Consider the following 26,542-nt stretch of genomic DNA (forward strand, 5'->3'; position numbering starts at 1 on the left):
GTTAAGACCTAGCGCCTTATTCACCCCCTTCCTGCCCCGCTTGCCTGTTTAATCACGGGGGTTTTTCCTTCAAGCCAGTGGTTCCTGGTTCATCCATTGGCAGCCGTGGCCTCCAGGCACCAAGGAGTTAATGCCAGGCAGGTTTGCAACGACTGCACAGAGGAAGAAGGCCGATTCCAGAGGGGTTAGCTCCCTCGCTGCAGCTCTTCACGCAGGCTATTCCACACGGTCCTTGGGGTTGGGAACCAAGTGACCCGCGTCGCTGGCATTAAGCGGCCGAGCGCTCTTCCCTCTCACAGCTGGGCTCCACACAAGGTGGCTCTGGCCCGTCACTGACTGCTGATGGGCACTGACGGGACCATCTGCCCCGCTGTCCAGAGCGCAAAACGCAGCGCGTTGGCAGAGCCCGCTCTGCGTGTGCTGCAGCAAATGGAGACATTCCCATGGCCTTCCCGTGGCCTTCCTGGGGATCAACCACGTGCCCTCAGTTATGTCCAACCCCTGCAAACGCAGGGGCTGCCGAAGCAGAGCACGAGCAAACCTGCTCCTCGGTTGGGTGCAGTGTGAATTATGAAAGGAATTGTGTAACTTACAGTGAACCAAATAACTTTACTTACCTGTGTGACCCTTCAAACTTCTGTACTGTATGGCCTTAGGGATTTGCTTGTTCTCTATGGTCACAGTAGTCTGTGCCACGGCAGCTTATTAGATGCTGATTGTTCTGCATCCTGACACTGTAAATAGCCATTTCCTCCCCTGCTCCTCGTTTCCTCCCATTTTGGTGTCAGTTGCTCATAAATAGGTTCTGATCAAGTGCACTCAAGCATAGGGAGAGGGAGGACCAAGTGAGCGGAGCCATCTCGAGCTGCCTGGGAAGGTCACTAACTCCTTGGTGCCTGGCAGCACGTCCCGTGCTCGCGATGGATGTTCCCTGGGAATCTGAACGTCCGTGCTGTTTTCGGAAAGGGGAATCAAGTCTATTGGCTTCTCTGAAGTGACTTAAGTTGAAATACACTTATTTAAAATATCAGGTTGGACGCTAACGTTAATCTGCTGTCAGCTGAAGGAACGCGGGAGTCTGGCTGCCTTTGGGTCGGGTAGTAAATATAAGTGCCCGGAATTTTGTACTGTACCAAACCAGATTTGTTGCCGAGACCACTACTTGTCAAGTTTGACATTTGTAATCTTGAAATTCAGTACTTCCAGACTGTGCCTGTAAACTTGCCATGTCTACAATGGTTAAGGTGCCAATAAATGTACCAATCACAGTAAATTCACTTTTTTTTTTTTTTAAGCTTTTTTTCTAGCACATCTTGTGCTAGAAAAGTTTGCATTTACTAAGAGCAGACTGTGGTGTAGGACCAAAATCACACAATATTTTATGTCACAGGAATTCCTCAGTGTTTTGCTTTTATGATCTCTCTGCATTAACAGAACTGTTGGTGTAAGTAGCACTGGCTACTCTGTCAAGTGAGCAGCTCTTTGGGATCTTGCAGGTGTAGTTTTAGTGGTACATTTGATTTTTATTTTTTCTCTCTTTTTCTTTTTTAAACTTTGCAGCTGCTGTGGGTGAGTCATTCTGAAAATTTGTTAACTAAGAGATTTTAAGAAAATGTTCCTTGCTTGAAAAAAAAGAAATCTTTTTTCCATAAAAGGGTGTTTTGAATCAATTTCCTAGTCAACATTGTTGCAAAGACCGGTTGTCCTTTTTTACACTCTGGTATTAAAAGTAGTTTTTACTTGTGATACGCCCCCTTCTCTCCCCCACCAACGGTTTTACAAATGGTCTTTTTTTTTAAGGTCTTTTCCTCAAAGTTCAGGTAGCCCATAAGGGTGGTAGGGCCTCTCGCCCAGGTGGTGCAGATACCTTCACGGCCACCATTCGATGGGCGACTGCCTGTTGGCTCCAGCTGCTTGTGAAATACCCAGCAAGGCTCCCCATGTGCTCGGTCCGGTTCTGACCCGTTTGTGACTGGGTCCTGCAGGGCTGCAGGTGTCCAGGAGGCTCCTGGTGCCCAAGGACGGGGCCAAGAAGCCCAACTGTGGAAACGGCACCTGCTGCTGCTGAGGAACCTGCCCCGGCCATTCCTGCTGTTCGGTTACGGGCCTGGAACTAGTGCAGAAAACACCCTAAAAAAATAACGCAGCAGCCTATGGAATTAGTGGAACAGGGTGTTGTTATAGAGAGGGCCAATAATGAATCTGCACAGGCTGTGTATTTTCAAGCAGCTGTCCATGAGCTGTGATGTAGTCACTAGAATGAATGCAGCGCAATGATGAAAGCTCCAGCTCCCTCTTTCTGGTACTAAGATGGTCACAGAAACCCCCCCCTTGGCCGGCTGCCCTCGAAGGGCTCCCTGCCAGCCTGGGACCCGAACGCAGGAGGGGGCCTGGCCCTGAGCACAGGCTGGAGGCTGCAGCCCCGGGGCGTTTCTCACCACTCCACGTGGCGGCAAACTCAGTTCGTAGAGCGGGTTCTGCAGCACTAGTAGCTGCATCTTAAACTGTCCAAAAAAAAAAACGGTGTTGCCAAACTACAGCATTATCTGAATTTTGAGTAACTGAATTACAGCAGTAACTAGCTGCCTATCGTGCCAAAGCAATTAGTGGCAAAAATAGTAACTCCTCCCAGCCGCGCTCCCAAAGGTGAATCCGTTGGAGCCTGGGGAGCTGTGTGCTTTCTCCAACAAGACTCCTTTGATTCAGGTACAGTTGTTCTGTTTGTTCATCAGAATTTTCCTACGCTGATTTACCTTTTTAAAGGACAATACTAACGCGGCAAACGCCAACGTTTGGGCTTGTTCTGGTGTCCGCTCAGCATCTGTTTATTGTTGGGAACCCCCTAAAGCTCCTCCCTGGCATCGCGCGCTCGATCCCGGCGCCCCCCTCTCGTCGTGTCCGGGCTCTGTCACCCGCCTCGTGCTGATCTGCTCCAAGTGTCCGGCAAGAGCCGGTAGCTGAAGGCGCCACTGGGAGCAGGGACGTGGCCGGAGGAGATGAGGGCCTGGCCCTCCTGCCCCGCTCCTAACGAGCAGGTTGGAAGTAGTTGACTCCCTCAGTCAGTTGGTGCCGCCGCTTGTCCCACCATGAAGTTCACATTAAGGTGGAATGAGCCCTTGTGGAAACATTCCCCGAGTGCGTGGTCCTTCCTCGCCGAGGACGCTGTCACCGCCACTAGGTTTCGTGCTGTGCTTTAAGGTGTTGGTGAAAGTATTGGCTAATTTGACTAGTTGGTCTAAATGGTTGTGTAGCAGAATGACTGATTTTTTTGAGATAGCATTTCCTGTAAAAGTTATTAAGCATGGGTTGATGGTGCACTTTGTATACAGTAACCTGGCATGCATGCTGGTAAAATAAACCTCCTTCCTACACGTCAGAGGCACCACAAGCCTTTTTATGCAGTTGCTGGTGATGTAAAATACATGCAGAATGTTAATGCAGTGTTGTTATGGTAAATGTGTGAACAGTGTTACTAATTGATATAACTGATAACAGATACATGTGCCTGACATTCTTATACCACACAGTATGTTTAGGTTCTAACTAATAACGGACTTCAGTGGAATAGTCTTAGGTATTTCAAGCCTTTGTTTTACTTACACAATGGTGCTCTATTTGTGTTTTTCTCCTTATTTTTTAAATAAAAGCATCTGAACACTTGTAGTACATATTACATCCAAAGGAGTCCAAAACAAAATGCTTCTAAACATGCTTGATTTTACTTTGCCTTCAGTTTCCAGCACCTCTCATCAGATAGATTTATCTTTTTTTTTTTAATTGTTGTTGACTACTTTGGAAAACTTCAGTAATGTTACCAATTATGAAGTGATTCTGCACTGCCTTTGGATTATGTATGTATTCAGAAACAGTCTTAAAGCTTTTATTTAAGCTATTAAAAAACCAGGGACTTGTGCCCATTTGTTCTTTAACAGTGCTGTTGCAAAAAGATTTCCCTGTGAAAAAAAAAAAGTCATTTGCTATGAACTCTGTTTATAGCTTTTTTTTCCACGATGGATCTTTTCTTTGTATTTGTACAGTGGCTCAGTGAAAGATGTTGCCATGAGTTGATATTGTAACCAATAAACAAGTGCTTTTAACCAGATTCTATGTCTTGGGTGGAAGCTTTATTAAAGCCACGACTGCTGCTCGGCAGTAGTTAAAGATTAAGACACTTTCTAGGGCTCTGAGTGTAAATCTGCAATAAGTGTCCCAGTTAACTCTTGCTTTGGGTTATGCTGTCAACATGCTTAATGTGTTTTGCATCTTAAAAACACTGTGAATGCTTATGAACACTTAAGTCATTATAACTTATTTCTGAATACAAAACCATGTGCTTTATGCACCTTCTTGCCAAGAAACTGGGAATTGAATAAATTGGCAGAGGAATATTAATACTCTACCATCAAGAGGCAGAAATTAGCCCATTGCTTAGGCCAGAAAAACAAAACAAAACAAACTCTTGCTTCTCCTACCTTCATTCATTCATCCTTAACAGCCCCATTCTGGTGATGAAACAGGGCTCAGTTTGGGGTAGTTACCTTCAGCCTCTCCTTTCAAATCAGCCTTTTTAGAAAATCATTAGTGCTAAGAAAAAAACAAAGTCTGCTCCAGCCACACAAACGTAACCTGAGTGCTGAGGTTGGAACGGCTGGAGTGGACAGACATCACATACATCCACGAGCAATGTATACACAGCTGGCGAATAACTTGCTAGAGCACAGGGAGAGTATGTCTTTAATAAATGTACATACATGCATGTAAAGGTTCAGCTTGATACAAGGTCCATAAAAGTGGAGCAGAGGGGAGCATCAGTACATGGAGCATCAGTACATGGAGCATCAGCTGCAGGGGCAGCTCCACGGGGCAGCTGCATCGTTAACTCATGGGCACAGTGCAGGGTTTTCCTCAAGCCCTCATGCTTGGAGCTATCGGGAGTTTGGAACGAGCCCTGCTGCTCTAGCACAGTCAAATAAAAGCAAACATAGAAATACTTCACTCAAAGCAATGCTGGCTGACTTCAACTAGCCAATTATCCCCAGTATTAGGTTCTTAAACCTATTTGCTTATAGGATAGCCCTTACATAGTGGAAAACAGCAGCTCCCTACCTTTTAGGTGTAAGTTTGAATACTTTTGTTTAGTCATGTTAAACATGTTCATAAAAATATATATATAAATATTCTGAAAAGGCTTTCTCCTTCGAAATAAGTTATTTTTATAAAGTCTGCTTATAAAATCTAGATGGAAGAGAGTGCAGATGCCACCAGCAAAAAAAAAAAAAAAAAAAAAGGCCCAACAACAAAACCCCACAAACATAGTAATTTTGTTAGGTGAGGGAAGGGTGGGAGCTGCTGGAGCTGAGCCCAGGCAGAGCGCCCGAGCGGCCCCGCTCGGTCCTGCGGGGATGGGGCCTGGCCTAGGGCGGCACCAGCTGCGCAGCCCCTCCAGCCTCCCAGCGCGGCGGGAGCAGCTCCCGCCTCAGCCCACAGCGGCACCGAGGTGTCCCCAGGCACGGAGGTGTCCCCAGGCACGGAGGTGTCCCCGGGCACCGAGGTGTCCCCGGGCACTGCCCCGCTGAGCCCTGGGCCGCGGCCGCAGCGCTGGGCGGGCTCCGCTCGCGGCGTTTCCGCACGAGGCGCAGACAAACTGCCGCCCCCCACCGCGTCCCTTCCTTTCGAACCGAGCGGGAGGCCTCTCCCCCCTTCTGGAAACAAAACTCGCCTATGGGAAAGAGCAGCATTCGGCACCACGGGCTCGTCACTGTCAGCTGGAAACCAGAGCCGCTGGGAGAAGCTCCCCCTGCACAAGCCCCTGGGTGCCAGGAAGGGAGCCTGGCCATGGCCAAATACTAATACAAACCAATAGGGATTTGGGGTTTTATTGTTAAGCATCCAAAGAAATTTAGTGTTTTTATATATGCCTCTTAAATCAAAATTTTTAAACTAACAAAATTAATATAACATTGAGTACCACAGCTCTTCAATTTGGTTTGCTGTCAGAGTCCAACCCAAATTTTACAATAATTAACAAATTTAATCAAAGTGACATTAAAAATATAATTCATTTCATGTGACTCCACGTGGGAGAAGTATCACCTGTAAAATTTCTACTTTGTCCTACAAAGGATCACCAGGAAAGGGAGCAGGGAAGTCTCATTTACTCTTTTGAAGAAAGTGTTTTGTAAAGCGATCGAGTTCCTTCTCAAGGTGAATGGCTTTATTCCTGTAAAACAAACAAACCCACCAGCTTCACCAGTGCAGTAACATCACGAAGCAGTGAATTAACATCAGCACTTGCTTTTTGTTCCCCTCTTAATGAAACCCAAGGCCCTAGGAAAATCTTAACCATCTGCTCGGATCGGAGCGCTGGCTCTGGGACACCAGCCCTGTGGGCCCGGGACCGCAGCGTCCCCAGACCCCTCAGTGCTGCAGGGTGCTCGTCTGCAAATGCTGCTACCAGCGCTCAAAGATAAATGTTATCGGACTGAGGGGCTCTCATCCCAGCGCTCTCCAGGTGGGAAGGGTCTTGGGGGGGTGCTACCCTGTTTTTCCATTCTCCAAAGCCCTCTTTTCCATGCGACAGGGACGCAGACAAACCCTGATCCAGGCGAGAGCGTTTGGGAGCCCTTCTCCTTCACCCGGACAGGCGCACGCATCCACCTGACGGAACCTGAACGGCTCCTCCGATGGAGCTGACGCCGGAGCAGAGCCCCAGGCCTGGCTGCGCGCGGCTGCGTTCCCACCTTGGAAGCACCGGCGCGTTTCACCTGGCCAGGCCTCGCAGCCCTGGGCTCCAAACATGCCCTGCCCCTCACCCCAGACTTACCGGAGCTGCTTGGAGCTGCTCTGGATGCTCTCCAGCTGATCTATTTCTTTGGAAAGCCGAGCAATTTCTTCTTCCAGGTTCTTCTGGGTGATATCCACCTGCTGGCAGAGCCGAGCAAAGGTAGTGGCCATTTCCCTAAAGGAAGAGAGTGCCACAGTCAGGGTTTATGACAGGAGTCCACCCACACCAGCGCTTACTGCACAGAACAGAGCACCCGCTCACAGCCAAACTGAGCTGGGGCTCAACAGCTGAAGCGAGTGAGTGTCACAGCCCCCGTGGGGCCTGCACGGGCTCCCCCGTGTTCACAGGCTACAGCTTCAGACCCCGTCCCAATGCACAGGCACGCAGCAGGCTTTCCAGGCACCAATTTCATGCTCTTCCAATCCAACTCCCTTATTTATTCAGTGGGGAACGGGCTGCTCGAAGCGGACGGCATGAAACGTACAGCTTCAGCTACTGCAGCTCCAGTCTGTTTCTCCCAACGTCCCTGACTCCAACCCACTGAAACAGCATTTGAGCAGCAGGTCAAAATAACTCAACATGAAAGGAAGAGAAGGGCATTATTATTTTCATCTCTTTCCAAAGGCCCCAAGCAGTCTTTACCTTGAAGCAGTAATAAAAACCACTGCGAAAGCACCGTGGTCAACAGGTCCAAGCCAAGCTTAAGCCTTCATTTCTCCAGTAACTGCCCCATCACAGCAGCAGAACTGCAGCACCTCAGACCAGAGCTCTCCCATTTTATGCAAAACTAGTCCCTGACTAAAAACAAACTAAGCAGGAACTACCAGCAAACTCTTCTTAGGTTTCTGTTTCCTTCTCCTTCCTCCTCTAATTATTATACAAGAAATGCCAAGGGACACGATAGCTGCAGGAATATCCTACTCGCTTCCCATTTCACATACAGCCAATCCCCACTCCCGGCACAACATGCTCCAGTGTTCACACTACAACCAGGACAAGCTCCATAAAAGGGTAAAATGGATTATTTCTCCATTTCAGGTGTGTATTTTTTTTTCTCTCCTTCAAACAGACTAGACTTAGAGGAGGCTCAGAACCTTACATCTTTGCATATTACTTCTGACTTCAGACTGTAACTCCTCTCAACACCAAACAGTAACAATCCCCACAAACGGAGATCATCGGGAGCGGATTTCCCGTCTCGGAGACGCTCGGCGCAGCACTTACTGCTGCACCTGATGGCTGCAGTTTGCACTCGTGAAGCTCACGATCATCTGCAGCTTCTCGGTGGCGTAGTTCACAAACTGCTGCTTGAAGGCTCTCTCCTTGGCTTTAGTGGTCCACGTCAGTCTCTCGTACAGATACAACAGCCCATACATGCTTAGGGAGAGAGAGATGAGTTTCCAGCCTACTGTTCTCCAAATCTGAAAAAGAAGATTCTTCATTAGCTTAAGGAAGAGCTTTGTCACCCTCATGGCCATTAACATAATCTGTTAGGACTGTCCAGTTAGGACTGCAGGTACCCCGGGTGGCCGGCAGCACATGCAGCACGTTACAGAATCCTCACTGCTTTAATGAGGAAGGAAAAAAAAGCGAATTTCTCACCAGCTTCAAACTGAACACCATCAAATCACCCTTGAGTTCAAAAACTCAGCACACACATGTGGGATAAGGAATGCGCCAGCCTCACTCACAGCCATTTCCTCACTACAGAGTCAGTCAGTTTGTGGTTTCCCGTGTTAGTGCCCCACGCGCCACGGAGCCCCACACCGGGAGGATTTAGCCCCTCTTTGCCAGCACTCCTAGCGCAGGGATTGCTGCTAACGCTACTTGCCACTCCGCCAACAATGATGATGCTCATAGAGGTCCGGGATGTGAGGGAAGCTAAAGTGGTTATCAGAGAAACCATAAATTCATCGTCTGACGGGTTCTCCGGCGTCCCGGCAGGAAGGCTGGCAGCAGACGGGGTGGCCGGTAAAGGACGAAGGATCTGGAAGGGCGGAATATGGCAGCCTAAGTGAAAAGCATTACTGCACTTGACAGCAAACTGGGGTCATCCGTTTTATTTTCATATATTCAGGGTTTTATTCAAAGGCGACTGCTTCCAATAAGCACTGGAGGTTCTGACAGAACCAAGGACTAAGGCAGAAGTAGGAATTCTCCTCTCCTCCTTTGCTTGCAAGGATGCAAGCAAAATGGTTGCCAAAAGGCTCAATTCAAAGGAAAAGAAACCTCAGAAAACAGCCGCAGAAACTATTCTTAAAGGGTTTTTTTTTTTGGTTTTGTTTTAACCTAGATATAACCAATAGCCCTGAATATAATCCAATAAAAACAATCCTCACCCAAACATGTTCCTGTACAAAGGGACTAGGGGAAAGCAGCAGCAAGCAGGAAAGCAGCAGGAACAACTGCAGTGGATCAGTGCCGTGTTCTCACTGAGGTAAAACAGGGTACTTAACATCCGCCCGGCCTCTGAAGCACTCACTTGGAAGTTGGGATCTGCTAGTCCTAACAGGACCCTCTGAGCCTGCTTAGGACCCAAGAACCGGTTTACAAGCGAAGTCCATCCCAAGGAGAAGTGGAACATGATATCCTCTTGGAAATCCGCACACAAACTATGGCAATTCAGATCATAGCTGAGGTCAAACCTCCTGCAAGGAATTAGCGAGTGGAGCTGATTCTGAGCACCAGAAGGCAACAACGGCTTCAGATTTTCTAGAAATAAGTAAAACAGCAGAGATGAGGCACCATTAGAACCTTTGCAGGTTCTGTATTCACACGTGGCATCCTTGCACTCGTCCAGCTTTGTGAATGACACGAGTCTATATTGACCAGCTGGTTGGGTTTTAAATCACATTTTAAATCAGTAAGCAGACAATTCACTGTTCTGACAGTATCAAGTTGTAGAGAAGGCACCTCTGGAGAGTCAATCTACCTGAAAAGGACATTGGTCCTAAGACCAGGGATGGACTAAGAACAAGGCTGTTTCCAGCAGTTCTGTGGTGCCAAACAGAAAATGTTACAACTACTGAAGAAAATCACAGAGGGCTTCAAGCAATTCCATGATTTTACTCTAAGTATTTTAGTACCAGAATCAGAACAGAGCAGGGCAGTTAGGTGAATATGCAATGGTTAACCACAAGAAATGGGGAGATCTAGGACAGCACCCCACTGTAGAAGCTTTGTGACTGGAGCTCACAGTTTCAAAGGGCCCGGGGAGGAGACTGTGCTGCAGAAACACTGTCTGACAACCACCGTGTTTCATAAACCTAGTGTGGGAGTCGCAAGCTTACATGGGTTTATAAAAGCATTAGACAAGCTCCCAGAGGACAGGTCCATTACTGCATTTTAAGCCATTAATCCAGATGCAGTATCTTGTCTCAATAGTCCCTAAAATGCTAATTTCTGGGAGCTGTGGATGGATCAATACATTTACCCTCATTCATTTTTCTTTTCTCCAAACATTTACTACCGATTACTACCATGGACAGGCTACTGAGACAGACACTCACTCTTGATCTAGGATGGCTTTTTCCTTTATCACTTTGTATGTTAAAACATGATTGGAAAGAAAATTCTTTTAAAAGCCTTTTAAAAGCCCATCATATGCAAGCTTTTACAGAAGGGAAACAGGCAGCAAATTTAGCATGAGCTGGGTAATTCTGAGTTTAGTATCAGTTCCATGGGCTCATTGTGTGATGACAGCTGTCATTCACCCTCTCTACTTTCTTCAAATGAGAATGATCATTATTTCTGCCCACTTCCCAAGGCAATGGGCTATGAAACATCATTCTGAGCAGATCAGAACACTCAGAATGTAAATGCACACATTTCCTTAGATGAGAGCTGTCTTTACAGCCCATTACAGTGCCCATCCCTGGGAGCAGCTGTGGGGGCAACACCTGGATTAGCAGTGCCTGGGGCAAGACTCAAGCTTTAACACAGGGTGTTTGCTGCACTACAGTGACCCTTGTTCTGACTGCTTAGAGTGGAGACAAAAAGCTCCCATAGCTTAATTTGTTTCCTTCTTAATATTACCAATTATCTCCTGCTGCGACTGATGCATTGACTCATTGACTTCACTGGAGCAACGATCAGCCAAGTTTTTTCCCAAGCCATCTTCTATATGTTTGTTGAGTTCCTGAAGTTTCATAAAGAAAACACACCCATAAATTCCTGCTTAGCTAATCAGTTGCATTATGCAATTCTGAGATATGTTAAATGCAACGCATTATTGCTTACCTAACTAAAATGACATTGGAGGATTTCTCCAGGACAGTAATCAATAAAAAACACAAAAACAAGTCTGTGTTTTCAATATAACTGTGACACTGAGAGCATAATGCTACCATACAGCCCTGCAAAGACTATCATCTTTTGACAGCATCCATCTTACTTTAGGAGTAGTCAAAACTGTTCATGTGAGACCCTTCATTTACTACAAATGAAAGACTACAAATCTGATTTGAACAACTTCAGCTTTGAAATGGTATCAGTAATCAGTCTGTTGAACAGATGATTGGAACAATTAAACTCATCTCTTTGCGATCACTGAGCATATTTACAACTATTTTTATTTTTTAGATGAGCAGAGATATGCACACATCAGAAAGAAAAATCTTGTAAAGTTTAAGTGAAACGTTGCATCAGTGGGTACACATCTTTTGAAAATACAGAAGTCAAAAACAAAGAAAAGACACTGGCATGAAATCACACAGAAAAACTTACTGTTTTGTAGAGCTTCAACACTTGTGGAGAAGGGTGAAAATCTGAATAGAATTCATCAACCAAAACTGAAAGCCGGCAAATTTCATCAGTCATGGCAGAGGAGACCTGGAACAATTTGGCAAATACATGAAAAGTTTTCCCTACCTTTCCCAGCCAGAGCAAAGACAGGTTACTCCATTACCCGCTACAATAAACTATCCAATTGCTCCATGACTCTTCAAGCTGAACTTTTGCTTCATACATCTTTACAGGCAGGAAAGAATTTCAGATCACACCTTCCTGAAACTCAGGCTGCCTGTGGCTAGTCATATTGCTGATTTCTACAATAATTACAAAGAAAATTAATTGGCAGCTCAACATTCAAATGCTGACAGACTCCCAATCTGTCTGTCAAGCTGCTTAAAACCCTTGTTCCTGGGAGACAAATATGCTTGGAAACTTTGAAAGAGCTAAGGTCAGAAAGACCCTGTCTATGGTTTCAAACATACAAATTTCATGAACATTAACAGAAAAAACAGGTATATAATTCACCCCTCTTCTGGAAAGCATTTGCCCTGCCAACCTGTTACCAATTAAATATGGCTTTAAACATGGAAAAATAAACTCTTTCTTGTTTTACTAAAAACTATTGTGTTACTTACTTTATTTTCTACCTCCTCAGTGACGCGTTTGATTTTTTCCTTCGTATCTTCTGTCAAAATGTTTAACTGGTTCCGAACAAAGTCCAGCCTATCCTTCTGATCTTCTCGCTCTTCCATTGACTGGACTCTGGAATAGCAGAAAGGAAATCAGCATCACCAGCAGGTCGAGTATTATCAGACATGACCCATCTGATGTATACGAATCCAGCGTGATCCTGGCTGAACAAGGCAGAGACACTGCCTCAGAATGACTGCAATACTGATATATAAATTTACAGGTGCATTTAAAGGCTGCATTGATCAAATATAGCTCACGTTATTGGGCTTTGATATAATTACAAAAGCAGCATTTGGAACTGGAACTGTTATAGTTATAACCACTTGTGAGCACTTTAGTGACCACTAAAAAAGGGGGAGGGAAACTTGAAGGGAAGGAAACTTGTGACCCTTAATAGTTAACTTAGAACTCGTCCTGATTAATAAATAAATAAATAATGGGAGGGAGGGAGAAATTGTCCTACTGCTGCTCACCAGCACCACTCAACTATTCCTTAACAGTGACAGTCCGATGATTCTGCAAGGCATGGGGACACTGTGGAAACAAATCTTGTCAGAGATAACTCTTCAGAAGTCCTGAACCTATCATTTAAGTAAAATCTGCCTGGAATCTGAAGCTATTTTATCTTGAAGGGCTGGCAGAAACATCAAAATGGCAATTCAGGTTAATAGGGGTCACAGGACAGATTTTGACAGGTCAACTGGCAGAAAGAAGTAGAAATCAGAGTAACTTCAGATTTCACGGCAGGTTTTCAGAGGATGTGACGAAGTGAGACAATGTAAACACAGAGTTGGGAAAAGCTGACATATCCAGGAAAGTGAATATCTTTGACAAGCACTGTGGGGGCTGTTGGAACATAAAGGTATGTAAGATTATCAGAGGCAGAAAGAAGATGAAGGATTAAAGACAAAACAAGATACCTGGGTACAAGAGAGACAAAGGCAGCAACAAAAGTGAGGAAAACAACATCCACAGGTAAATCTCAAAGTATCTATGAAACTATCACAGGCAGATAAGCTACTATTATTAGTATTAAAAGGATTATGGGCAAAGAGAGGAGAAAAAATTGGAATTTGGAGATTTTGGGGGGGGGGGGAATCCAAAACATAAAAAGCCTCAGACTGCCTTTGTAACTCAAAGTCAATAATGAAGAATAACAAAATAAACTAAGATCCCCATTTAAAAACAAACAAAAAACCAGAGCTAGTACAAGACTGAGTGGTGCCAGTGAACAGTAGTGAGACTGACCAACCATGGAAATTCTCTATTTCTTACCAGAAAACAGTGAATTTCACAGTCCAAAAAGGCCCAAGAAAATCACCACCACAGAAATGCCTCTTTGGAGGAGCTGGGTAAACCAAAACCAAACAGCCCTCCAACCAACCTACCTTTTTTCTGCTGCTGCTACGTTTATGGCGTCCATAATGTTTTTCACAGTATCTATTATCTGTTTAGCTCTGATAGTGTGCTGTTCAAACTTGGTTTTCACGGCTGACTGCGAGATACACTCCTGCGAGGGGCCCAAGCCACAACACATTACTGCAATTCCGTATTAACACTTTCAGGAATTTCACTGCCACAAACACTTGCTGCTATTATCGTTAACTCAAACCAATGGGAAATAAGGAAGAAAGAACAAAAAAAGACACAACGGAACTGAAATTCCAAACGGATCTATAGCAGCAAATCTGCACCTTCATGTTCATTCACAGTAATGTGCATAGGTTTTTAAAATAAATAGCGTAACAAAAAGGCAAACTCGGATGCTTACGTAAGATAAGTCTATCTCTCTGATTTTTTTTTTCCAAATTATATCTTTGGAATTATAGAATACCTAATGTTAATGCCTAACTTGTATGGCCTAACTTCAGCATTATGTTTTTCAATAAATATTCTTATCTTCAAGAATTAGTTTGTCAATAAAACTTGGTATGTTCAAGTCAATATTGACCAACTGGGAACAAAATATATTATTAGAAACAAGAAACAAGGATTATCTCACAGGATATAAAAGTTGCTAAGTAGTTCTTAAAATATTAGTTCATTTGCAGATTACTGAAGTGCTAAATGTATCAGCAGAGAATATTTTAAAGATACCATTTTTAATCAATCTGCGATCTTTATTAAGATTCTCTATTTATTAAGGACAGTCGTTCAGAAGTTACAGGACACCGAAAAGATATACCAAATGTTTAGCCTGGGCAACAGCAATTCAGTTATGACAAACCATTAATTAAGATTTAGAGTATTTCTGAGCAACTGCCCATAATGAGTTATGTGGCCGGTTAAATAACATGTGTGTTCACGCTGCACTAAGCCACCACATACCAGCAATATCGTGTGTGCGTGTGTGTGTTCGAGGGAAAGAAAGCAAGCTCTTGGTTTCCTTATATTAGAGTTGGAGGTTTTTAGCTGTTTTTAGGCTGTGGGGGCACCTTTCACAGCACAAACAGCACCTAGGTGGCTTTCAGAATACTTGATTAGCACCTTAATATACTTTGTAATACCTAATTTTAACCACCTATAAATAAAAGGTCAAAACAAAATAAACGAGATAAGTTAAATATATCCCCTGTTCCTCGATGAAGCAGATCTAGAAATCAGCAATGAAAGGCCAGAGTTTCATAAATATCAGCACATTGTTAGAGCTAGACTGGACAGAGAGGAAGGAGTCTTCCCAGCATTAGTGTGCAGTAGATAACAGGATGACAGTAACTCACAACACAATCAGAAAATCCAAGTTAGAGCACTAGAAAAAACACAAAGGTTAGTTATATGACTGGAAAGGTAAGAGGAGGACAGCTGCACATTTGCTATTAAAATATTTATGAAAACCAAGATAAAAGCTACGCTACAACAGCCTAACCAAAACCAGTTACCTTGCAGCCCGGCACACTCAGTACAGCGAGATAATCTTTACGTGCATAGCTTATCACCTTCCCAGGCAGAAGAGTGTGCGGTAACCTGCTACTTGAGGCCACGTTACTTGGTTTGGTTTGTAGCCACAATTCCTCTTCTGCTCTGCCCCCTCTCCCACTGCCCTTGCCCCGTTTCTGCTAGCAGCTTCATGTAGTGACTTGGCAAACACTGTGACCTGAGGGAGGGTGACTCTTGTTTCTATGTACATTATCCACCAAGAACTACTGCACACCGTGCAGCATGCATGTGCTTCTTTGTCATTCTAGTATTTCTAGGTATCTTGTTCTAAAAATTTGGGAAGAAAACTACATTATTTGTCATTATTCCACAAAATAGAAATTCACAGTCTCAAAGGTCCTACTGACTGCATACCTTTTTCCCTGTTGCTATACAGCTGGCATATATAGTAACATCACTTGTTAAAGCTCCTAAACACACCTCTAAAAACTTAATTTCACCACCGCATACAACAAATGATTTCAGTGTTTCAAGACATGCTGATGTCTAGCCAGTAATGTTAACATCACTGTGCTCTGGAGAAGAAAATGTTATAGCTGTATTTGGAATGTCTTTTGTGCCAAAACAAAACTCTACACGAATGTAGAGTTAAAAGTCTTTCAAAACTGCTAAAAAAAATTCACATACCACAACAGATTACCACTAGAAGGTTGCTTCTACATTCTCTAACGAGTCCAGCTAAACTGAGCTTATAGTCCTGAGATGAACAGGCTTTCCCATAAAATTGCTGCCCCTAGCCATAGGATACTAACACTAAAGTTGGGAATGCAAAAGTATTGGAGAGGTAACAGTTCCTCCTCCCACACCAGGAAGAAAAGGAGGAGGAAGCTGTCCAATTTTAATGCAGCAAAGACAAAAGCATGTGGCAGAAGAAACAAAACCAGCAGACACAGCTGCTGGAAACATGGAACCCACAGACATGTATATGGATGAGATGGAGAGAGTTCAGAGATGTGAACTGGATGAAATAATGGAGAAGACACTTGGAAAGACTGAGCAGGGTGCCTGAACAGGGACAAGGAGCTACAGACTGAGGCAGAGAAGGGATTAGTGTTGGAAGGGAACAGGCAGAAGCGTCTGTGCTCTTGTACAATCCCTTCCACAGACTGAAGTACAATCCAGAGTCTCAGGATTTGCAGCTCCTGTCAGGAAATAAACACAAATCCAAAACACTTTAGACCAACCCCCAGAAGTGCTCAGGGTCCATAAACAGCCATATAGAACACAAATTTGGTCTAGCAGTGCATAAAGCCTGCTATCACTTAGGGTTTTATTCTCAGACCAATCACACAAAATTCTACTTCACATTCACTATTCTTTAATATGCTGAAGTGCTAAAAAGTGCCCTTAGTAGTAGTCAATAGAGCTGATGTTGGCATATTGTTGGCATCAGTTACTGTATTAGCTCAAGCGACAGTAATTTGAATGCTAGGTCTGAAGACTTCAGATCCAGTGAACTGTTAAGCATCAGCCCGACTTTAACAAGCAAATAAAATGCCATTAGCATTTAGGAAATTGTCCACAAATCTGCTTTCAAGACTCTAAAGTAAGTTGCAGCACCAAATCCTGAAAATTTAAGTGGCTTGGGCAAACTTAACTTAGCACATGTTGTCATATTCCAAGAGATGGCCTGAGACAGTTACCCCTGTCATAGCCACTGTGAAAGGCTATGAAAGAAATAGGGGGAAGCATTACGGGATCCTCCCCTTGCTGTCAGAGTTGGAAGACGTGCAGCAAAGGAAATAGATAATGTTTTAGGCCACTGAGCATTGTTTTCTGTCCTTACTTCCACCAAAGACATTTTTTCATGACCCTGACACAGACACTTCTCACCTTGGCGGCTGGCATGAGACCATGGAATCTGATTTGTAGATGTGCTGACTGCTAACAGCATCAAAAATTTAATAAATCTTATGGCCATCTTAATTTTTGGAATATCCTAACCGTTGAGTGCTTGGTTGCAATTTTAGGAGTCTTTTAAAACAAACTTTAGGTACAGCACACATGAAAATACGTAAAAGAATACTGCTGAATTTATAAGCTTAGTTATCGCTTTTCCTCCTGGTTGAGAGTTTCCTATTATAAAGCAAAGAACAAGAATTACAAACAAAATACAGGTTTGACTATGGCTAGTAACACAAGCAAGAAATGTCATGCCATATGAGCTTGAGCCCTGCGGATATCAGAACCAGTAATTTCAATGACTCAGTCACCTATCACAAGAGTGCAGTTAAAGATTAAATTCAAACTCAGATTGACACTTTCTTGCTTTTGCAGGATTGAATCATGCTATTATTTTAACACAGTTTTGATCTGCATTCATCATTACATAATATGGTTGTCCTTAGCTCAAACAGGCTTATTTGTAACATGAGAAAAGGTATTTTTCAGAGGCAGTTTGATCTTTTTAAATATATAGAGCACAGTCACTACTTGAGGTATGTAAAAGCCGCCTTGAGTGCTTGCTGTATATAAACTACAGCCACAATGCTCAGACTCTTATTGTATGAAATATGCTAATACATATTATACAAAAAATAAAGGCATATGTCTCCCTAAGATACCTGGGAACGGATTTTATATTAGAGTTATCAAATTCAACAAGTAAATTGATGCTACCAAAGAAAATCAATCAATTGCCTACTTCTGAATAAAGTGTAAACTCCAGATACAGCTTATCTGGGGGTGAAGAATGGATTGTGTACAGCAAAAAGGATGCAAATACAGTGTTAGTGTTCAGAGTGTCAAAACTTTGAAGTAGATAACAGTGATAATTTCAAAACTATGACTTCAAAGACTTAAGTAAATATTCTTTCTTTTTTTGGGGGGGAATTTGAAACAGATTTTCTTACTACTTGTATCCTGAATTACAGCTTTAAATTACAGAGCTACAGCTTCAGAACAAAATAAGGCTGATGGAGCTGCAAGCACTTCACCAGCTCATGGTTATAATACTTATACACTAATTTTTTAGAAGCATTGTCTCTATTTGTATCTTTTTGTTTATATTAGTGTTAGGATCTTAAAATACAAGTTAAAAGTCCAGTTTTGATTCCTCCCTTCACAGAACAATACTTCCTTCTAACAACTACATGCTAGTCAAGATGAGAACAGAAGACCAGAGAAGAAGGCAAAATTTAAATACCTTATACTCCTTCTTGACACGGATAATGTTCAGTAAAATGGAGCTAAAGCAAGAACAAAATTTACCTTTGCACCAGGCAAAAGAGGCACTCTAACAAGTCTGGCATAAATACCTCAAATATCTGTTCAAAATTTTGAAATTCCTGAAATCTTGTTTGAAATCCTTCAGCAAGTGCTTCTCCTGTAAAACATGAGAGAACTTAACAAAGAGAACCTCACCCCACAGCAGTAACTGCATGTTGAACATTTCTCTTTCTCAGCTTTGATGACATTTTTCTGTATTTGAGGAAAAATAAGAATTCCTACATACCACCCTGTGGCATTCCCTGGGCCTTCTGCCTCCTGGCACTCAGGACTTCTTTTGCTGAGACAAAAAAGATGCGATTCCTCGCTTCTACAGGATCAATAACTTTGAGCTCATCAACTAGGAAAGTGAGGCAGCGCTCCATGTGCTGTCTACGCACCTGAAGGAAGAGTAAATAACTCATGATAAAGTCACAAATTGAAGCCATCATCAAATCAAAACATTACAGTAAAAAACAAAGCCTAGAAGATACTGACAAACCCTTAGCCAGCTGTCTGCTAACCTGCTACCTGCTAAACCTACAGCAGCTGCCCATAACAATTTAAACAACCCTGGAAGCAAAATACTTCCTTCTGCAGCTGTCCTTATTTACACCAGTCAGATATCTCAGTCACTCAGGTAACCAATTAATTCCCTATACACAGAGTACTAAGTATTACTGCAGGCAAGTTGCAGCTGGAAAGATCTATTTGACAGCTACTCTGTGCTTTAGCAGGTATAATCTGTATGCTCAGGTTGCATGACAGCACTAAAAGATAACACAAAGAGGATTTTAAGAATCTTCTTCCCCAGTAGGCTCATTTAACAAGCTTTGCATTGTATTATATGCCCACATATATCCTAATTTCATTTGCAGGTTGCTTTTTGCTTCTAACAAGCAGAACATTTCCATATTCTGATCAAATAGCTTACTATTTATTAATAAAATAAATGTGGCTTAGCATGCTCATATACATCTGGAAGTTCATGTGTGTGTGTCTGAATATGTGTGCATATATATACATATACACACACACCTATAAGTATACATACACACATATGTACATACAAAAAAGAGCAATGTTCTCAATTATGGAAATCTGACTGAAATCTAGTGCCATCAAAAGTCACTCACATCCTCCATATATTCTGGTTCTGACGCAGAAGCATCCCATCTATTATTCAAGATGAAAATATTTGGCTTGGAAAGTCGTTCATTCACTTTATGGAAAAAATGCTTCTCCTGAGAATTAAATTAGTATCAAAAATAAATTAGTATCACACCCCACAAATATCCAACACAAAAATGATTTTCAATTTGATATTTCAAAAGCAATCAAAGATTGTAAAATTGATGCCAAAGCTAAAAGTCAAAGATGCTATAAACTTCTCTAAAATAAATATAAAGCAATAACACTTCCAAAACAAATAATCTAGACAACGCTAGAATAGAATTTGTTTTCCCTTGACAATACAAATTTGTCTTCATGAAACAAACATGAATAAGTGGAAAACCAGACAAGCACTTTCTCCATTTCTCTAATGAAACTACAACGGAAAAGTCTATGCTCAAATCAGAGCAAGCAAAACTGGTAGGAAACGAGGTTCTCATTTCCCTCAAGGGATATATCTCTTCCTCAGTCTGATTCACAAGATCTAAATGCAGCAATTGAAGGAAGCTTCACTGAAGACTTACTGGAAGTAATTAAGAAACCACTTAATATTTAAATGAAGATTTAACTTAAAAACCATTGCACATCATACCGTGTTCATGAGGGTTGATTCTGAATTGGCAACCAGGACAAACACATCAGCATCTAAGCAGAATTTGTCAATCCAGCTGTCTAACTCTGTAGTGACATCTGTGCCAGGACTGTTGAATAAAATAGGAAAAAGAAGCATTATCCAGCAAAGCAGTACTTGATTTTTAATAACTGACAAAAATATAGGGGATTTCCTAATGGTTCTATAATAAGAACCGCAAGACATGAAGCTTGTAGGCCTACCTCAAGTCTAAAGGCAGACATTAAAAAAAATAATACTACCATTTAACATTGCTCATTCATTAGACCATCTATTCTTTCCAAAATGTTGTTTTAAGCGAACATATGGACATAATCCAGTCTCACAGGATAGCCTTCCTCTCCATCTTCCAAGCATTAAGTTTCAACTGAACAGGCCAATTCTTCATAAAATTAATTTCTTTTCTTTTTAAACAGACCTAATTATCAGTATTATTTAGGTCTACGCAGAGCTTGCATAAAGTAACAATCCAATCAAAATGGATTTAAGACTGGAGTGCTTTGTCACTTTATCACAAATTAATAAAGAATTCAGAAATCAGGAACGACAGCATGGTACCTCATGCCTGCAACACCTCACTTATTCCAGTTTGAATTTATTCCATTAAAAAATATAAAAAGCATGGCTTTCTCCTCACAAGTACCAGCTTCACAGTTTTCTCAGATTCCAAGCTCTTTTCTTTTTCCTTTGCATTTGTCCTTTAGCAAGTAAAGCCATAAAGCATGATTTGATCTGCACATTATATTCATGCAAGGATCACTTCTGGGCCTCCAGGAGGCTTGTGTCACGCAGGTGTCCTGGGGAGGGAGCACACCTGCATAAGTTTTGAACTTCATCAAACATAGTATCTTCTTTTGCCAGCCAGGCTGGTTTCCTCCAGTTACTAAAACTAACACGAGACCCAAGTTTTCACCCAAGAAAACAACAAGATCCCATGGATTTCAAAGGTGAAAGATCACAGACATGACAAAAAGCATTACTATTTTACTCACTATGAACAAACTTGTTTTTACAAATCCATTCATAACAATGGGATTCCTAGATTCCTATCTTAGATATAGATCACCTAAGAGTTTGGAAAAAAAAATTACTGGGTTATACATTAAACTGTCTATGAACAGAGACATTTGATATAGGCAAGGGCAACACCTTTCAGAATCCTTTAAATAATAAACTATGGAAAAAAATGTTCCAACACACTGGCACAAATAACCCACATACGGACAATTATGTTTCAAAAGCAACCATTACTTCGGAATCTAAGCATAGCACCTCTCATGGGAAGCTGTTAAACATGAAGTCCTTACACTCCTTACACTTCACCTGATCAGTCTGAAGAGTCTGAAAGACAGAGAACTGGCCAAAGGGTTACAATGCTGCAACAACCCTACCAGCATTTCCATATTCTTTGTTTTAAAGGAGGAAGTAAAACTCAGCCAAAAGCTAGTCCCTTATTCAGCTCTGTCACAGGACACTTGTTTGTTCCAACTGTTAGAAGGCCAAAATCAGCAAGGGGATGATAGGCAGCAGTACATACAAGAGAACAAACTCTGTGCTCTTAAAAAAAAGAAAGACCTCACGATAATTTCATAACCTAATAATCAAAAGAGAAACACAGTTAATTGACTGGTGTCTTATTTAAATATTATCAGAGCTAACGTATCTGAGAAAATACTTAATAAAACAGTAGACATACCTGTCCACTAAAACCAAGTCATCTCTCAGGAGAGCACATTTTGACTTGGGCCAAAAGACATGGACGAGACAGCCAGCTTTCAGATCTTTATCCATGTGAAGTGCATGGGCAAGCTGGTTGACGGTCTAAAGAATAATGAGAGAGAAGACAAACATTGAGTTAGGCTTATATTTTAGTAAGACTTGAAATCATTGTTAGAAGGGACTTTTTGAAAACTAAAGTTGTGAAAAGCAGTGTTAATCATTTAAAAACTCTACCTTGACACTCTTCTTTTCATCTGAACCTTCTGTCATAAGATAAGCCTTATCTCCATCTGTTCCTTCCACACTGAGAAAGCAGTTAGTTGTGTGGCCAATGCCACTAGGAAGCACCTTATCCCATAGCATTGCATTAATGACTGAACTTTTTCCACTGCTCGTTCTAGACGGAAAGAAAATAAAATCACTTCAAGCAAATCTCAGCAAAATTAAACATACCTTTGTTTCAAACCGAATGTCCTCCATTTAACTGCATTAGGCCCACATTTTGCAAGTTGCTTTGGGTAGCATAGCTACAAGCCAGTACAGCACAGCTCGCAAGAAAGAAGATGAGTGCAAAGTAAAGTTCATTTGAATGGCATTTCCAAAATCTTTCTTCATGCCAACACAGACCATCCAGCCAAGAAAGACCATTTTCATCTATGTAACACATATGACTAGCTCTATGAGCTAAACCTGTATTAGCAACAATACTTCTCTCCGGTATATTTGAATTTACCGGATATATTTTTGTTAGACCATACACCTACAGAATGTGTAAATATGAGAAGCATTTTGCTAAGCCAGCAGCAAAACTCCATAAGAGCAGAAAAAAATACATCTGGTGTAAAGCAATGCCTCAGGTAAATTTAAAAGAGTGGATAGACTGCAGTGCAGAACATCCCACATAAAGGGGCATCCTGTCCTCTTCTTTGCACCAACCCCAGTGTTCTCCTGAAAAGGACTGACTGAAAACACATCTAGTATTTTGGTCAGAATTGTTTAGATCACATTTCTGCCAATGACAAACGTAAAGGAAATTTAGGGATGCCAGAAGAGGATGTGAGGAGAAGCTTGTCTGCCTACGGGCAGAGCAGGAACATGCTCCGTGGTGGCAACTGATGTTTAGGCTGCTTAAACAATCATGAAATTACCACCTCCAGTCACTTAACCTGCTCTTCTCAGGGAAACATAGCTTCATCTCTTCCAGCCACAAAAGAACCACTACTTTAGATATGTCTTTCAGGCAGGGGTGGTGCTGTGGTGTGAAAGGAGCACGGTTAGCCATAATGCCTTCAGCTACATCTCAAAGCATTGCTACTGCCTGGGAACGCTCATCGCAGCCAGGGACAACTCACACCGAGTTAATGGACAATATCCTCAACTGAATGAAGATTTCCACTGGAAGACATGAAACAGTTTGCAAGACAAAACAAAAAAACCCACACCTATTGCTTGTAGATAACCCCCATAATGTTAATGCTCTCTTTAGCCCTAAGACTTAGTCTTATCCTCATTTTAGGAAGAAAATGTAGCTGTATTAACAGCAAAAAAAAAAAAGGCAGTATCTTGCAATATCCCTCTCTGCATTAACCTTCTATCCCTCACTCATAAAAATCCGTAGTTAGTCTACTATTGCACAACAGGATGCCATGAACATAACATAGATTGTATTTTTTTTTCTTTTTGGTGCTACTTCTCCTGGAAGAGCAATTTAGTTCTCACTGGACAAAGCAATTTACAGATGTGTTCCACGTGTCTCAAAACCTCTGGATTGTTCAGAGGACACGGCTTCAGTTTATACAATTCATTTTTGCCCCGACCTTTAACACTGCTCTTTGCAAAAGCAATCTTGACTAGGAATCATAGCTGTAAATCCATTTTATTTTAACTCTATGAAATGTCAAAAGTCACACACAACCACCTTTCTTACCCCAGGTCCTGTTGCTGTTTATTTTTAATACATGAACTACTGTTAGCAAAGTGAAGGTAAAAAGAACACTGTTGTACACATATCCTTAGTCCTAATAAGGATTTTTTTTTTAATTAAAAAATAAAGATCCATACTGGAGAAAAACTACAGAAAACTGGAGAAAAGTCTTCCCAGAGCACACTGGGAAAGAGACACCAGAGTAACAGGTGCACAGGCATCTGAAAGCACTGGAACCTTTGTCTTATTAAAGACTTATTAATTTAATATATACAAAAATCTTTTTTTTTTTTTTTGAACAGAAGAGAATTTAAAACATTCCACTTGGAAATATTAGTCTGTGGTAGTACCACCAAGGGCTGAATTAGAACTTTTCCTAATCACTTATTCAGAAAAGCAGAACTTAATACCTTGATAACTTCATTTAGATTTCAGTTAGTAATATACTTGGTATTTTTAGTTCAATTATTTAAAGGTGGAAACAGAAGCAGCCCAAGGAGCAGTTTTTCCACAGCTGTTTGCAATCAAACACAAACCAAAGTTCTTGCAAACAACAGGCCAGCAAAATAAAGATACCAAAACAAACAAACAAAAAACAAAAAAAATCTGGAAATGACAACAACCTCAGATCTGCTTTAGTCAAAGAGCAGATCTATGCATAATTTTACATAATTTAGCAATAACAAATATGTAACACAATACACAATCAAATGATAACGATGGAGCAAGATGCCATCAAAGATTTCCAATTAGACAAAAGAGCATGTTTTAATATACAGTATTAAAAAAAACAATTTTATGACGAAATACTAAGCCCACAACCTAGAAATACAGATACCAAGTCCTGAATGACACAGGGAAAAGATTGAAAAAAAAAGGTTATTTTAATTTTAGTCATTACCTGCCAAAAAATGCCACTTTCATGTGTCTCCGTGAGAGCACCTCGCCAATGACTGCTAACTTATTTTTATATGACTCAATTTTTGATAGTTCATCTTCTGTTGCTACATGTTCAAGCTCTGGGTTCCTGTATGTTGCTATACATAGAAAAAGAAGAGCACAAAAACAATCACATACATAATTCCAGATCCATCATACAAGAGATTATCAACACCTTGCATAACACAGACCCCTATGAATTTTAAATATACAGCTGTAAAACAATGAAACAAAACAACAACGAAAATATCCCCACCTCTGTAGAAGCTGACATTAGCCTTTGTCACTTGTCATGCCTGGATCTGTCATAATTCACTGTACATGACTCAACAGCCTAAAACTGTTGTTTTCAAAATCTATTATCATTGAAAGAGCATGAAACACTTTCCAAAATTCAATGGCTCTTCATTGACAGAGCAGTGCTGCAGGACACCCTTCTCCTTCAGAAAGGAGTTCTAGCCAGGCCACACTGTCTCCTCCTGTCAGAAATAACCTGGGTGACGAGCGGCCAAATCCGCTCAGCAACACGTGCTCCTCTGCGTTACCAAACTTTGGAGGGTGCAGCCAGTGCTTTTTCGTGCTCTGTCTGACCTACTTTCATTCTGAACATCGGAAGAACCTGCTTAGCCTCTTGTCTGCACACGCTGAGCTGCAGAACTGCTGGCACCGAAGCTGGGGAGCTTTCACCCTTGCTGAAAGGAGGCTAGGTTACCAACCCGGATTATTTAGTCAAGCTTTTTGTGTATGTAAGCACCCTAAAAATTCCTACTAGCCTGGCTGAGAACATCAGTACTCAAATGAAAAAACATGAGATTACTCTTGCACATTTATATTGACAAGTACAGCCTATTAATGCTAATCATCGTACACAGGGCTACCATAAAACAAATCCAAAGCAACACACAAGGCCCTTGCATTTAGGATGGGCACTAACCTTCAACGAAAGCAGCTCCTTCAGTGACATAGTCCAGCAGCTGGTCAAAGATAGCCGTGATGGTCTTCTTAGCCAGCACAAAGTGTTTGAGGGGGGAGACAGTAGGTTCTGCCATTGTGCAACTGGGGAGGAAAGTTGCATAAAAGTGACTGGCACACGCAAGGCACTGACCTGCAGTTGAAAAGTCAGGCGAGTTCCCAGCCAGATAAAAAAATCATAATGGAAAAATTACAATGAATGATAATAAAAGTTAATTTACGCTGCTTTTATTACCCAAACAAACTCTTACCTTTCCCCTAGTCATGGAGGGGAGAAGAGAAATGGACTGGGAAAAAAAAAAGTCTGCAAGGACTAAGTTTTCTTCTCCGAGTTCTCGCACCACTTCACACAAATATGTATGCCTTGCTGATATAAACTTTAATACTGAAACACAGTGCAGGCGCTTCAGAGCCTTGGTTCAGCTGCGAACCGCCCAGCCGGGCGCTATTTAAAGTCCAGCACTTAGACCCGCATCTCGGCCGGGTGTCCGCACTCCCGCCCCAAATCCCATTGCGTCGCGGGGGAAGAAGGGAGGAGGATTTTTGCTTTTTTTTTTTTTTTTCCTCCTCCAGTCCAGCACGTTGTCACTTCTGCCCCGCCGCTCCAACGGCTCGCGCACCGCCCCCCCGCCTCGCGCAGCCGCCTCACGCCGCTGCGGAGGCCGCGGGCTCCCCTCACAGCGAGACGAGGCCAGGCCCAGCCGGGCCGGGGCTGCCCGCGGCCCCTCGCTCCGCGCCCGCCGCCACTTACGGAGCGCCCCGCCGGCCGCGCGCTCCTCCGTCACCCGGCAACGGCCCCCGGCGCGGGGGCGGGTGGCGCTTCCGCTTCCGC

The 26,542-nt window shown here is 42.4% G+C and overlaps 1 protein-coding gene across 2 annotated transcripts; it reads right to left on the reverse strand.

The window, feature by feature from the left end:
* Nucleotides 1-6,010: 6,010 nt before the first annotated feature.
* Nucleotides 6,011-26,508, reverse strand: MFN1 (mitofusin 1). Of its 2 annotated transcripts, none has more exons than XM_088523893.1 (18): nucleotides 26,462-26,508; nucleotides 25,673-25,794; nucleotides 24,701-24,836; nucleotides 22,110-22,272; nucleotides 21,853-21,977; nucleotides 20,118-20,226; nucleotides 19,489-19,596; nucleotides 18,600-18,753; nucleotides 18,403-18,470; nucleotides 13,597-13,718; nucleotides 12,151-12,277; nucleotides 11,510-11,614; nucleotides 10,820-10,922; nucleotides 9,267-9,496; nucleotides 8,616-8,771; nucleotides 8,009-8,205; nucleotides 6,824-6,958; nucleotides 6,011-6,220 (listed from the first exon to the last, which is right to left on the reverse strand). In XM_088523893.1, exons 2-18 carry the CDS (start codon nucleotides 25,785-25,787, stop codon nucleotides 6,151-6,153), a joined length of 2,223 nt encoding a protein of 740 aa, XP_088380019.1. In that variant the 5' UTR covers nucleotides 25,788-25,794; nucleotides 26,462-26,508; the 3' UTR covers nucleotides 6,011-6,150. The 2 variants fall into 2 exon arrangements, with proteins under 2 accessions (XP_088380019.1, XP_088380018.1); XM_088523892.1 differs by having other exon boundaries at nucleotides 8,607-8,771.
* Between the last annotated feature and the right edge of the window lie 34 nt (nucleotides 26,509-26,542).

Source organism: Tinamus guttatus, unplaced genomic scaffold (assembly GCF_059628265.1).
Source record: "Tinamus guttatus ecotype Peru unplaced genomic scaffold, ASM5962826v1 Tinamus_guttatus_pri_ptg000198l, whole genome shotgun sequence".
NCBI lineage: Eukaryota > Metazoa > Chordata > Aves > Tinamiformes > Tinamidae > Tinamus > Tinamus guttatus.

What these genes read in the sequence shown, in the direction of transcription:
- MFN1 (XM_088523892.1), bottom strand. Translation starts at nt 25,787, where the DNA reads ATGGCAGAACCTACTGTCTCCCCCCTCAAACACTTTGTGCTGGCTAAG. An exon ending in AAAGTGGCATTTTTTGGCAG is followed by an intron (nt 22,273 to 24,700) that starts GTAATGACTAAA and finishes CTTTCCGTCTAG; the next exon opens with AACGAGCAGTGGAAAAAGTT. An exon ending in AGCAGCTCCAAGCAGCTCCG is followed by an intron (nt 6,221 to 6,823) that starts GTAAGTCTGGGG and finishes TTTGTTTTACAG; the next exon opens with GAATAAAGCCATTCACCTTG.